Source organism: Ranitomeya imitator, chromosome 5 (genome assembly GCF_032444005.1).
Source record: "Ranitomeya imitator isolate aRanImi1 chromosome 5, aRanImi1.pri, whole genome shotgun sequence".
Taxonomy (NCBI): Eukaryota; Metazoa; Chordata; class Amphibia; order Anura; family Dendrobatidae; genus Ranitomeya; species Ranitomeya imitator.
In genome coordinates, this window is record NC_091286.1 from 438,008,892 (window position 1) to 438,022,344 (window position 13,453).

Consider the following 13,453-nt stretch of genomic DNA (forward strand, 5'->3'; position numbering starts at 1 on the left):
GCTCATCGTAAAGCAATCCAAGCGCCTGGAAAAATGCATCAACATTACTCAATGCAGGGTCTCCTGGCGCAAGAGAAAACGCCCAGTCCTGTGGGTCGCCGCGCAAAAAAGAAATAGTAATCAAAACCTGTTGAATAGGATTACCAGAAGAATGAGGTTTCAAGGCCAGAAATAGCTTACAATTATCTTTGAAGCTCAGGAACTTAGTTCTGTCACCAAAAAACAAATCAGGAATAGGAATTCTTGGTTCTAGCATAGATTTCTGATCAATTGTATCTTGAATCTTTTGTACATTTATAACGAGATTATCCATTGAGGAGCACAGAGCCTGAATATCCATGTCCACAGCTGTGTCCTGAAGCACTCTAATGTCTAGGGGAAAAAAAAAAAAAAAACTGAAGACAGAGCTGAGGAAAAAAAAATGATGTCAGGACTTCTTTTTTCCCTCTATTGAGAATCATTGGTTTGGGCTCCTTGTACTGTTATGATGTGCTATCAGGCAACACAGTGTGCAGTAATCAGCGCACATACAGTGATATGGCAATAACCCAAAAACAATAGAACAAGCTCTGAGACGTGGAATCTCTGTAGACCGCAATACCTGAACCTATCCTCACACAACTAAAAGCAGCAGTGGATTGCGCCTAACACTACCTATGCAACTCGGCACTGCCTGAGGAGCTGACTAGCCTGAAGATAGAAATACAAGCCTGACTTGCCTCAGAGAAATACCCCAAAGGAATAGGCAGCCCCCCACATATAATGACTGTTAGCAAGATGAAAAGACAAAACGTAGGAATGAAATAGATTCAGCAAAGTGAGGCCCGATATTCTAGACAGAGCGAGGATAGCAAAGAGAACTATGCAGTCTACAAAAAACCCTAAAGCAGAACCACGCAAAGGGGGGCAAAAAGACCCACCGTGCCAAACTAACGGCACGGCGGTGCACCCTTTGCGTCTCAGAGCTTCCAGCAAAAGAGAATAGCACAGCTGGACAGAAAAAACGGAAACAAAAACAAAGTAACACTTATCTAGCAGAGCAGCAGGCCACAGGAAAGATGCAGTAGCTCAGATCCAACACTGGAACATTGACAAGGAGCAAGGATAGCAGCATCAGGCGGAGTTAAATAGCAAGGCAGCCAACGAGCTCACCAAAACACCTGAGGGAGGAAGCCCAGAGGCCGCAATACCACTTGTGACCACAGGAGTGAATTCAGCCACAGAATTCACAACACACGACACACTGGTGAATTCCATCATCTTCTCCTGTCCAACTGAGAGGAGTGCTGCTAGTGCTTTACAAAGCAGCTCAGTGCGTCGAGGCAGTGGGGGAGGCTCTGCCCAAAGAGGGAGCAGAAGCAGTGCCTCTGCCCAAGGCAAGCCCGGTATGGCACAACTCTGGCATACTAAGGTGTGCCCGCCCCAAATGTCTACACCATTAGCAGCGGCTCCAGTCAGCAGGAGGCAACGGTTCCGTCAGATGGTGACAGACTACATGGCTTGCCCTCTTACTGTACTCCCAGACGGCTCTTCCCCGTTCAAGTTTTGGGTCTCTAAGCTGGATACATGGCCAGAGCTAAGCCAGTATGCATTGGAGGTGCTGGCTTGCCCTGCGGCTAGTGTCTTATCGGAACGTGTCTTTAGTGCCGCAGGTGGTGTACTAACAGACCGTCGCATGCGACTATCCTCCGATAACGTTGACCGGCTTACTTTCCTGAAAATGAACCAGGCCTGGATCTTGCAGGAATTTGCCACTCCTCTGCCTGATTAAGTAATTGGATGTCATCCAGGTCTCCTGCTGTGTTCATCTTTCTACCACCTGAACTGCTATTCCTGGGCTCCAACACCGCCAGTTGCGGCTCAGAAGTGCAGGCTGCACAGTAAAAACATACAACCCAGTGTTATTGGGTTTCAGTAACGTCAGCTGATCCCCAGCTGTGTAGCCGGCAATGTGTCCTTCGACCGCCACGCTGGCACAACAACCTAAATGTAAGGGAACCTGTCCCCCCCCCGTCATTTGTTACTGAAAGAGCCATCTTGTGCAGCAGTAATGCTGCACAAGGAAAAGGTAGCTCTTTTATTTTAGCTCCTTGCACACGCAGAACTTAACACTTATAAAATGTGTTCACTGATACCGTTATACCGTCACGGAGCTGGGACTTTCCTTCGTAATGTGACGCAGCACAGCCGTCATTCCTACCCCCTTGGTGCATTGCGCTGCCTCCTCAGCGTTGTTTTAAGCTGTCACGGAGCCTGCGCTGTTCTGTTATCCCTTGGCCATGCCCTATTTGCGCTGCCTGTCTTCTGACATAATTTGGTGTCAGGCTGGCTGCGCCTGTGCGGCCGCGCTGCCCGAGATCCCGCCTCGCAGTGTCTTCTGATTGAATCACACTGCGGGCCTGGGATCCATGGGCATGCGCAGTGCATATCTTCCCCTCGGGCTCTCGCTCATCTCCCTCCGCCTTCTTTAGACTGTGCGCCGTCAGGGTGTCCGTAGTGGGACTGATTTGGGCCTGTTCTTGTAAGGACAGGAGTCATTGCTGGGGCACGACAGGGGCTTAGGAAACAGGTCCCCCGCTTCCATTTCTTCATCCCACAACTATTGGACCCTCCCAGGGATCCTGCATCATTGGCATGGGGACCCTTTGTCCATGATTGGTGAGATCAAACCATTTTTTATATGAGCACAGTTTTCGGCGTGAGCACTTATTTATTTTCTTTTGTACTGTTTTGTCCACTCTTTTAATATTATTAGTAAAAGTTATGTTTTATTTTATTGGGTTATGCTCTTCTAGCTGTTTCCAGATTGTACACAGTGCCACAAATAAGGTCACAAAGATCGTTGTTTTGCATTTGAACATATTATTAGAATATTTTCATTGCTGGTTTTCCCTATAACTGTAGCTGGTATATTAGTGATCAGATGATTACTGGGTGGATAATAAATCATGTCTGCCTTCTCTGTGGAGATTTTGTTTAAGTCAGCCAGACACCTCCCCAATCCCCAGCTATACAATATTCTGCAAGCTCTTTATTATGCAGTGATATTTTAAATTTATATAAACATGATCATAAATTCTTGTTATTTTTTTACCCTTTTTAATATGACAATTGCGCTCAGTAGAGAATAATGCATACAGCTAGCATCAAGGAGTCACTAAAGTAGATAAACCACGTGGAACTTACTTTATCAAAACACATAAGATTCAACTGCCCAGCTAAATTGATCCGTTGAGGACTAATACAGAAGATGTCATGTTTTTTCAGCCTTGTTTGACCCCACAGTAGGCTAATTGTAATTGAAGCAGGAAGGGCTGCATTTACCACAGCAGTTAGCATCAAAAATGACATTAGCACAACTAAGCTATCATCGGCCTAGGAAAGCAATACAAGTATTTTTTTAGTTACATCATTTTCTGCATGTTGAATTGATACATTGTTACAAAAATAATCCCACTGAAATTATAGAAGTATGTCTCTAATAAGGATTTGGTCACAAATATTGCATAGAAATAATTAAAAAGCAAACAGGCGCAGATGCACCTTAAAACAGTTATCCACCTCCTATGACATCCACATTGGGGATTGAAAGACACTGCTGATATGGAAACTGATATGGAAACATTCACATCCTTAACAGATAATGTGCACACCTGGAAGGTATTGTCCATTTCTATTCTCCTATTTTAATTAAGACAACAAGTTCATGACAGGTATGCATACTGGGCTCAATATCAGCTATGTCTCTCAGCACCTTGTGTACAATTGAGAGGTTGAGGACAACCCTTTTCATTATATTCTCATATCTGGCAGATTTGTTGCAGAGATTTCAGCAAAAGTCTCATTCATCTATACTGCTATTGCATAAATCCATGAGCTGGCCAAATAAATAATCTGCCAAATGTAGCAATACCCGAATAACATAACCCTCCATGAACAGATTCTACCTCCTGACTGCATTTAGTGATGATGAGTAGAAATGAGCAGAACTACACTTCACCAAATTTTTCCAAAATTTGATTTGTTGTGAATTATTTAATTAATTTTGCTTAATTAAATGCCTCTAATACGGTATGTGTATAACACTCTTAATTCTTCTTGGAGTCTACCGATATTATATTGAGCTCTTTAATGCACACAAATCGTTTTAATATCACAAAGACATGATCCTATCTGACTAGGGGGAAATGGATGTTAAGCAGTGGTAACTAGCAGCCTATTTAAAGGGAACCTGTCACCTGAATTTGGCGGGACAGGTTTGCGGTCATATGGGCGGGGTTTTCGGGTGTTTGATTCACCCTTTCCTTACCCGCTGGCTGCATGCTGGCCGCAATATTGGGTTGAAGTTTATGCTGTGTCCTCCAAAGTACATGCCTGCGCAAGGCAATCTTGCCTTGCGCACGCGCAGTATGCTTTGCCCAACTGCGGGCAAAGCCGAAAAGCATTAGTGCCGGCACACTATGCCCCGGAACACAGTGAAATACTTCCAGGACATAGTGCGGCTGTGCATGAGCACTAAGGCTTTTCAGCTTTGCCCACAGTTGGGCAAAGCATACTGTGCGTGCGCAAGGCCAGATTGCCTTGCGTAGGCATGTACTTCGGAGGACACAGCATGAACTTCAACTCAATATTGCGGCCAGCATGCAGCCAGCGGGTAAGGAAAGGGTGAATCAAACACCCGAAAACCCCACCCATATGACCACAAAAACGGCCCCGCCAAAATCAGTTGACAGGTTCCCTTTAAACACACAGAGCAGTTGCAGACTTTTTAAGATAAAACTTATGTTGTACAAATGGTCTAAAAATTATCCCTTTTCAGAGTCAGATGCATGACTTGGTGTTGTTTATACAGACGCAGTGCACACACAGAGGAAAATGTGGCATTATCACAAAGTTGGGTGCAAAAATGATCCCTGTTTTTGGAGTATCGATAGCTTAGCACTTTGCTAAGTATAGAAGCAATATCCTATAACAGTGTCCTGGGAACTGACTTTTATACTGCTATATTATCTATGATAGCCTCCCGATCACTCCCCTGATTGGACGAGCTTAGCATTGTGATTTGATTGCAGCAGGGCATTATGGGGAAGCCCACATCTGTGCCTGAAACCATTAACATTCTGACTGAGGCTTCAACTTTTGTTAATGCGCTCTCACAAGTGGGTTAGAATGACTAATCAACTACAAAAATAGACTTGAAAAAATTTAAACAGCACCAATAAGAAGGACTAAATACTGTCATACTGTACTTATGATACATAGTAACTTACCCCATTCTGCTTTAACACAACTGCAGTGTAGATAACTCCAAATAAAGCAAAAACCACAAGTACGGTGAGAAATCTCATGGCCTCTCTGTGCAGTTTAATACTCACTGGTTTGTTATATAGAATGGCTCTTACTAGTTCTCCCTTTGTGGTATTGAATCCTAAACAATACAAAAACATTATAAAAACATTTACATATCAAAGTCCAATTAACCTTTTCTTTTCTTTATATCTAGGAATGAGCAAGCATGATTGCCACTACTCGGTGCTCGCCCGAGAATCTCACTGCTTGAGATGGTCGGAGCTCACCGAGTATTTCCCGGGTCCCCACCCTGCATGTTTTGCACTCTTTAGAGAGCCAATGAACATGCAGAGATTGTCTGCCACACACTGTAGTGCTGCAGCCATGTTGGTTGTGGCATTACAGTGATTGGCTGGCCCCTCAGCGTTATCAGGCCTATATCAGACCTGGCACCGCCATACTCGGCCCAGTCTGCTCCGGAATCAGGCAGGGTAGGGAGAGTTGTTGCTGAGCTAAGGAGAGATTTGTTTGCTTTGTACTTAGTGTGGGTATACTATATATAATATACATATACAGTGGGGCAAAAAAGTATTTAGTCAGTCAGCAATAGTGCAAGTTCCACCACTTAAAAAGATGAGAGGCGTCTGTAATTTACATCATAGGTAGACCTCAACTATGGGAGACAAACTGAGAAAAAAAAATCCAGAAAATCACATTGTCTGTTTTTTTAACATTTTATTTGCATATTATGGTGGAAAATAAGTATTTGGTCAGAAACAAACAATCAAGATTTCTGGCTCTCACAGACCTGTAACTTCTTCTTTAAGAGTCTCCTCTTTCCTCCACTCATTACCTGTAGTAATGGCACCTGTTTAAACTTGTTATCAGTATAAAAAGACACCTGTGCACACCCTCAAACAGTCTGACTCCAAACTCCACTATGGTGAAGATCAAAGAGCTGTCAAAGGACACCAGAAACAAAATTGTAGCCCTGCACCAGGCTGGGAAGACTGAATCTGCAATAGCCAACCAGCTTGGAGTGAAGAAATCAACAGTGGGAGCAATAATTAGAAAATGGAAGACATACAAGACCACTGATAATCTCCCTCGATCTGGGGCTCCACGCAAAATCCCACCCCGTGCGGTCAGAATGATCACAAGAACGGTGAGCAAAAATCCCAGAACCACGCGGGGGGACCTAGTGAATGAACTGCAGAGAGCTGGGACCAATGTAACAAGGCCTACCATAAGTACCACACTACGCCACCATGGACTCAGATCCTGCAGTGCCAGACGTGTCCCACTGCTTAAGCCAGTACATGTCCGGGCCCGTCTGAAGTTTGCTAAAGAGCATTTGGATGATCCAGAGGAGTTTTGGGAGAATGTCCTATGGTCTGATGAAACCAAACTGGAACTGTTTGGTAGAAACACAACTTGTAGTGTTTGGAGGAAAAAGAATACTGAGTTGCATCCATCAAACACCATACCTACTGTAAAGCATGGTGGTGGAAACATCATGCTTTGGGGCTGTTTCTCTGCAAAGGGGCCAGGACGACTGATCCGGGTACATGAAAGAATGAATGGGGCCATGTATCGTGAGATTTTGAGTGCAAACCTCCTTCCATCAGCAAGGGCATTGAAGATGAAACGTGGCTGGGTCTTTCAACATGACAATGATCCAAAGCACACCGCCAGGGCAACGAAGGAGTGGCTTCGTAAGAAGCATTTCAAGGTCCTGGAGTGGCCTAGCCAGTCTCCAGATCTCAACCCTATAGAAAACCTTTGGAGGGAGTTGAAAGTCCGTGTTGCCAAGCGAAAAGCCAAAAACATCACTGCTCTAGAGGAGATCTGCATGGAGGAATGGGCCAACATACCAACAACAGTGTGTGGCAACCTTGTGAAGACTTACAGAAAACGTTTGACCTCTGTCATTGCCAACAAAGGATATATTACAAAGTATTGAGATGAAATTTTGTTTCTGACCAAATACTTATTTTCCACCATAATATGCAAATAAAATGTTAAAAAAAACAGACAATGTGATTTTCTGGATTTTTTTTTCTCAGTTTGTCTCCCATAGTTGAGGTCTACCTATGATGTAAACTACAGACGCCTCTCATCTTTTTAAGTGGTGGAACTTGCACTATTGCTGACTGACTAAATACTTTTTTGCCCCACTGTACATCACAACTAACAGTCCTTCTGAGGACTAATAATTAGCTGCATAGATAACAGTGCTAGTCATGCAGTGTATGTGGCAGACTGTAGTGCATATAGCAAGAGGGTCCATTCCAGTTCTGTCTGCTGCTGCTGCTATTAACCCCTTTACCCCCAAGGGTGGTTTGCACGTTAATGACCGGGCCAATTTTTACAATTCTGACCACTGTCCCTTTATGAGGTTATAACTCTGGAACGCTTCAACGGATCCCAGTGAATCTGACAATGTTTTCTCGAGACATATTGTACTTCATGACAATGGTAAAAATTCTTTGATAGTACCTGCGTTTATTTGTGAAAAAAATTGAAATTTGGCGAAAATTATGAAAATTTTGCAATTTTCCAACTTTGAATTTTTATGCAATTAAATCACAGAGATATGTCACACAAAATACTTAATAAGTAACATTTCCCACATGTCTACTTTACATCAGCACAATTTTGGAACCAAAATTTTTTTTTGTTAGGGAGTTATAAGGGTGAAAAGTTGACCAGCAATTTCTCATTTCTACAACACCATTTTTTTTTAGGGACCACATCTCATTTGAAGTCATTTTGAGGGGTCTATATGATAGAAAATACCCAAGTGTGACACCATTCTAAAAACTACACCCCTCAAGGTGCTCAAAACCACATTCAAGAAGTTTATTAACCCTTCTGGTGCTTCACAGGAATTTTTTGAATGTTTAAATTAACTTTTTTTCATAAAAAATTTAATTCAGCTCCAATTTGTTTTATTTTACCAAGGGTAACAGGAGAAAATGGACCCCAAACATTGTTGTACAATTTGTCCTGAGTACGAAAATACCCCACATGTGGGGGTAAACCACTGTTTGGGCGCATGGCACAGCTCGGAAGCGAAGGAGCGCCACTTGACTTTTCAATGCAAAATTGACTGGAATTGAGATGGGACGCCATGTTTCGTTTGGAGAGCCCCTGATGTGCCTAAACATTGAAACCCCCCACAAGTGACACCATTTTGGAAAGTAGACCCCCTAAGGAACATATCTAGAGGTGTGGTGAGCACTTTGACCCACCAAGTGCTTCACAGAAGTTTATAATGTAGAACCGTAAAAACAAAAAATCATATTTTTTCACAAAAATTATCTTTTCGCCCCCAATTTTTTATTTTTCCAAGGGTAAGAGAAGAAATTGGACCACAAAAGTTGTTTTTCAATTTGTCCTGAGTACGCTGATACCCCATATGTGGGGTTAAACCACTGTTTGGGCGCATGGCACAGCTCGGAAGCGAAGGAGCGCCACTTGACTTTTCAATGCAAAATTGACAGGAATTGAGATGGGACTCCATGTTGCGTTTGGAGAGCCACTGATGTGCCTAAACATTGAAACCCCCCACAAGTGACACCATTTTGGAAAGTAGACCCCCTAAGGAACTTATCTAGAGGTGTGGTGAGCACTTTGACCCACCAAGTGTGTTAGGGCTAGCGGAACGCACCAAATGATAAGACAGATAGAGTATGGTGCGTTCGCAGCCCGGGGTCCACCGTGCAGAGATGGAACCTGCTGCCAAGTAATGACGGACTATATGGCGGTACTCATAAGTATACACACGTGGGTTAAACTTCACCCAGCGTGAAGGAAGCGATCCTGTTGCGTCACAGGACCGTGGTACCGCACATAGAGCGCGAGCAAGTAGTCAGCGAACTCAACCCCAACTAGGATTGAAGTCCGATTAGACCCTTGCTGGCACAACACCGCAACTGGGTGTGTAAGGAAACTCAATAACAATATTAAGGCACAAGAGTGCATGCGGTGCCGCACTGACGAACGCCACTAACCACCCAGGCTTGGGTAAGGAAAGCACAGAGGAAGTGCACGGCGCCGTACTGGCGGTCACAGCAACTGGACGCTGTAATGTGTGATTCGTGCTGTAGGATAAGTCAGGCGCTAGATAGCAACCATACACCTTCCGCGAGCAGACATTCAATAGGGTAGGGGTATCCAAGGACGACTTGCACTCACAACATACACACATTAACAATTGTACACTAGCGCATGGCCGTGCGGTCATGCGCAGTTTATATAGTTGCAGCACAGGAAGTGGCCACAGAAACTTTGCCCTTCCAAGACCTGCCAAGAGGACCAATGGAATGTGCTGCAGAGCCTGAGCACATGACCCTCGATCTCCAACGGGAGATCTTGCCCTGGGCATGCTCAGTGTGTGCAGACAAGGACTTAGTCCCAGAGAAGTCCGCTCGCTGCTGACCAGCACTGGCTTTAATGGCAGAAGGTGAAGAAGCAGCAGTAACTCTCTGTACAGAGTGAGACTGAGCAAGACACTGGGACCGACGTCCTTGCTGAGCAGACTCCACTGCGGCTGGATAAGAATGGGAGACCGCAGCGGAGATGGCTCGAGATTCCCCCTGTGCAGAAGCGGGAACTCGAGACCTAACATTACCCCCCCTCCTAGGGCCCCCCTCCTTGGGCCTCGCTACGCTCGAAGGCAGCAATGAGCTGTGGGGCCCGAATGTTTTCAGCAGGCTCCCATGACCTGTTCTCTGGGCCATAACCCTTCCAATCCACCAGATAGAACTTTTTGCCGCGTACCACCTTGCACCCCAAAATAGCGTTCACCTCGTAATCGTCAGTAGACGAACCCGATGTCCCGGCAGATGACTCGGAAAACCGGGACATGTATACGGGTTTCAAGAGGGACACATGAAAGGTGTCGGTGATACCCAAGCGTGGAGGAAGAGCCAAACGGTAGACCACAGGATTAAACCGTTCGAGAACCTTGAAGGGACCCAAGTAGCGAGGAGCAAACTTAGTGGACTCAATTCGCAGCCTGATGTTACGGGCAGAGAGCCACACCAAGTCGCCAGGAGCAAAGGTCGGAGCGGGGCGCCGATGAACATCGGCGGAGGACCTCATTCTCTCCTTGGAGGCCCGAATGGCATCCTGCGTGCGGTCCCAAATGTCCCGTGCCTCCACAGCCCAATCTGCCACCCTGGAGTCAGCAGAAGACACAGGCATGGGCACAGGAACACGCGGATGCTGGCCGAAATTTAGTAGGAATGGAGTCTGACCGGGGGAGTCGGCTACGGTATTGTTAAGTGCAAACTCTGCCCACGGTAGCAAGGATGCCCAGTCATCCTGCCTGGCAGAAACAAAATGTCGTAAATATGTGACCAAGGTCTGGTTGGCCCTCTCTACCAACCCATTCGTCTCGGGATGATATGCCGAAGAGAGATTCAACTCAATACTGAGTAGACGACAAAGCTCTCTCCAGAATCGAGACGCAAACTGGGGACCCCGGTCACTAACAATTTTGTCTGGCATACCGTGTAGGCGAAAGATATGCTTGACGAACAAGACAGCCAACGCCCGTGCAGAAGGTAGCCGTGGAAGAGGCACCAAGTGCACCATTTTGGAAAAATGGTCGGTGATCACCCAGATAATGGTGCAGTTACGAGACTTGGGTAAGCCCACCACAAAGTCCATCCCGACCATCTCCCAGGGCCTGTCTGCCACCGGCAGAGGATAAAGCAAACCAGCTGGCCATTGCCGAGGAGTCTTGTTCTTGGCGCAAGAGACACACGCCCGAACATACTCTGCGACATCACGAGCCATATGCGGCCACCAGTATGTCCTCGCCAGTAACTCAGATGTCCTTTTGGTACCAAAATGTCCACCCACCCTGGACGAGTGTGCCCAAGAGAGAACCTCCGGTCGCAAACTGGATGGAACAAAAGTCTTGCCCGGGGGCACAGACTCTAGCGAAACCAGAGCCACAGTTCTCAAGCTCTCGGTGGGGACAATAAGCCGAGGCTCCTCCTCCTCCTCCGCAGATGACACAACGGAGCGAGAGAGAGCATCGGCCCGAATGTTCTTCTCCCCAGAAAGAAAATGGAGGGTGAAATGAAACCGGGAGAAGAATAAGGACCATCTGGCCTGGCGAGAATTCAACCGCTGGGCTGTCTGCAGGTACACCAAATTTTTATGGTCTGTGAAGACTTGGAAGGGAAAACGTGCTCCCTCCAAGAGATGTCTCCACTCTGAGAAAGCCAACTTCATGGCTAGCAACTCCCTGTCCCCGATGGAATAATTCCTCTCTGCTGGTGAGAAGGTCTTGGAGAAAAAGAAGCAAGGATGCTTCCGACCTTGAGCATCCTTTTGGAAGAGGACTGCTCCAGCACCAACAGAAGAGGCATCCACCTCCATGATAAATGGCTTATCAACATCGGGGCGATGTAGGATGGGAGCGCTAGCGAAGTGTGAATTTATAGAGTTAAAGGCCTTGGAGACCTCCTCAGACCACAATTTGGGATTCGCCCCCTTCTTGGTGAGGGCAACCAAGGGGGCTACCAAAGTTGAGAAGTGCGGGATGAACTGGCGATAATAATTAATGAACCCCATAAAGCGCTGCACCGCTTTAAGAGAATGGGGTTCCTGCCAGTCCATCACAGCCTGTAGTTTGGCAGGATCCATAGCCAATCCCTGGGCAGAGATGATGTAGCCTAGGAAAGGTAAGGACTCCTGCTCAAACATACACTTCTCCAATTTGGCATAGAGGGAGTTTGCCCGTAGGAGGTCGAAGACTTTGCAAACATCTCTCCGGTGGGAGTCAATATCTGGAGAGTAGATGAGAATATCATCCAGATAGACTACGACCGAGGTGGAAAGCATATCCCGGAAGATATCGTTCACAAAGTCGTGGAAAACGGCTGGGGCATTACAGAGCCCGAAGGGCATCACCAGATATTCATAGTGCCCATCCCTGGTGTTAAAAGCCGTCTTCCATTCGTCCCCCTCACGGATGCGAATCAGGTTGTAAGCACCCCGCAGAGCTAGTTTAGTAAATACCCTTGCTCCCCGAAGCCTATCGAAGAGCTCAGATATCAAGGCCAAAGGATACTTATTTTTAACGGTGATGGCATTAAGACCCCTGTAGTCAATGCATGGACGCAATTCCCCATTCTTCACGAAGAAGAACCCTGCCCCAGCAGGTGACACTGACTTCCTAATGAATCCTCTTGCCAGATTTTCCTGGATGTACTGTGACATTGCCTCCATCTCCGGGAGAGATAGCGGATAGACTCGACCCCGGGGAGGCTCAGCACCAGACAAGAGATCAATAGGACAGTCATAGGGGCGATGGGGCGGAAGGATCTCCGCCGCCTTTTTGGAGAACACGTCTGCATAAGACCAATACTGCTTGGGGAGAGAGGAAAGATCTGCGGGTACCTCTGTAGAAGCAACCTGAACGCACTCCCTCTGACACCTACCCCCACAAGATTCACCCCATCCCAGGATTCTGCCAGAGGACCACTCGATATGAGGAGAGTGGTACCGTAGCCAAGGTATTCCCAACAGGACCTCATCAATTCCCTCAGGAATGACGAGCAGCGATATAATCTCCTGATGAGATGGCGACATGGACAGAGTAAAAGGGATGGTCTGGTGTGTTATCTGTGAGGGCAGTGTCGACCCATTCACCACTCGTACCGTTACTGGTTCAGCTAGCATAACCAGGGGTATTGCGTGACGTTGGGGGAAGGCAGAAGACATAAAATTGCCCTCCGCCCCAGAATCCACGCAGAGCTCTACCGAGTGGGAGAATGAGCCTATAGTACTTGTCCCCTTAAAGGACAATTTAGAGGCAAACGTCGCCGTGTCTAGTGTACCTCCACCTACTACCACTAGACGCTGACGTTTCCTCGACCGCTGAGAACATCTGGTGGCTAGATGTCCTGACTGCTGGCAAACATGACAGACCTTGAGTGCACAAGCGGTCCGGGACTTAGATCCCGCTTGTGACACTTCCCTGGCCTCATGTGACTTAGGAACCAGGACCGGAGATTCCAGAGGTTTGGCGAAGGTAGGAGCCAGCCGAAACCTCTGCCTACACTGGGCTCGCTCTAACCTCCGCTCGTTAAAACGGAGGTCAATTCGAGTGGAGACAGTTATTAACTCCTCCAGTGTGGCA

The 13,453-nt window shown here is 46.5% G+C and overlaps 1 protein-coding gene across 3 annotated transcripts in view; it reads right to left on the minus strand.

The window, feature by feature from the left end:
- LOC138638118 (probable cation-transporting ATPase 13A4) overlaps positions 1-13,453 on the minus strand; it is a 900,755-nt gene that overhangs the window by 477,357 nt on the left and 409,945 nt on the right. For 2 of the 3 annotated variants that reach the window (XM_069727140.1, XM_069727141.1), the window contains exons 11-12: positions 5,271-5,428; positions 3,187-3,375 (exon numbers count right to left, since the gene is read on the minus strand). In XM_069727140.1, the coding sequence (XP_069583241.1) occupies positions 3,187-3,375; positions 5,271-5,428 (347 nt within the window). The remainder of the gene's footprint in view (positions 1-3,186; positions 3,376-5,270; positions 5,429-13,453) is intronic. The other variant, XM_069727142.1, reaches the window with a different exon arrangement.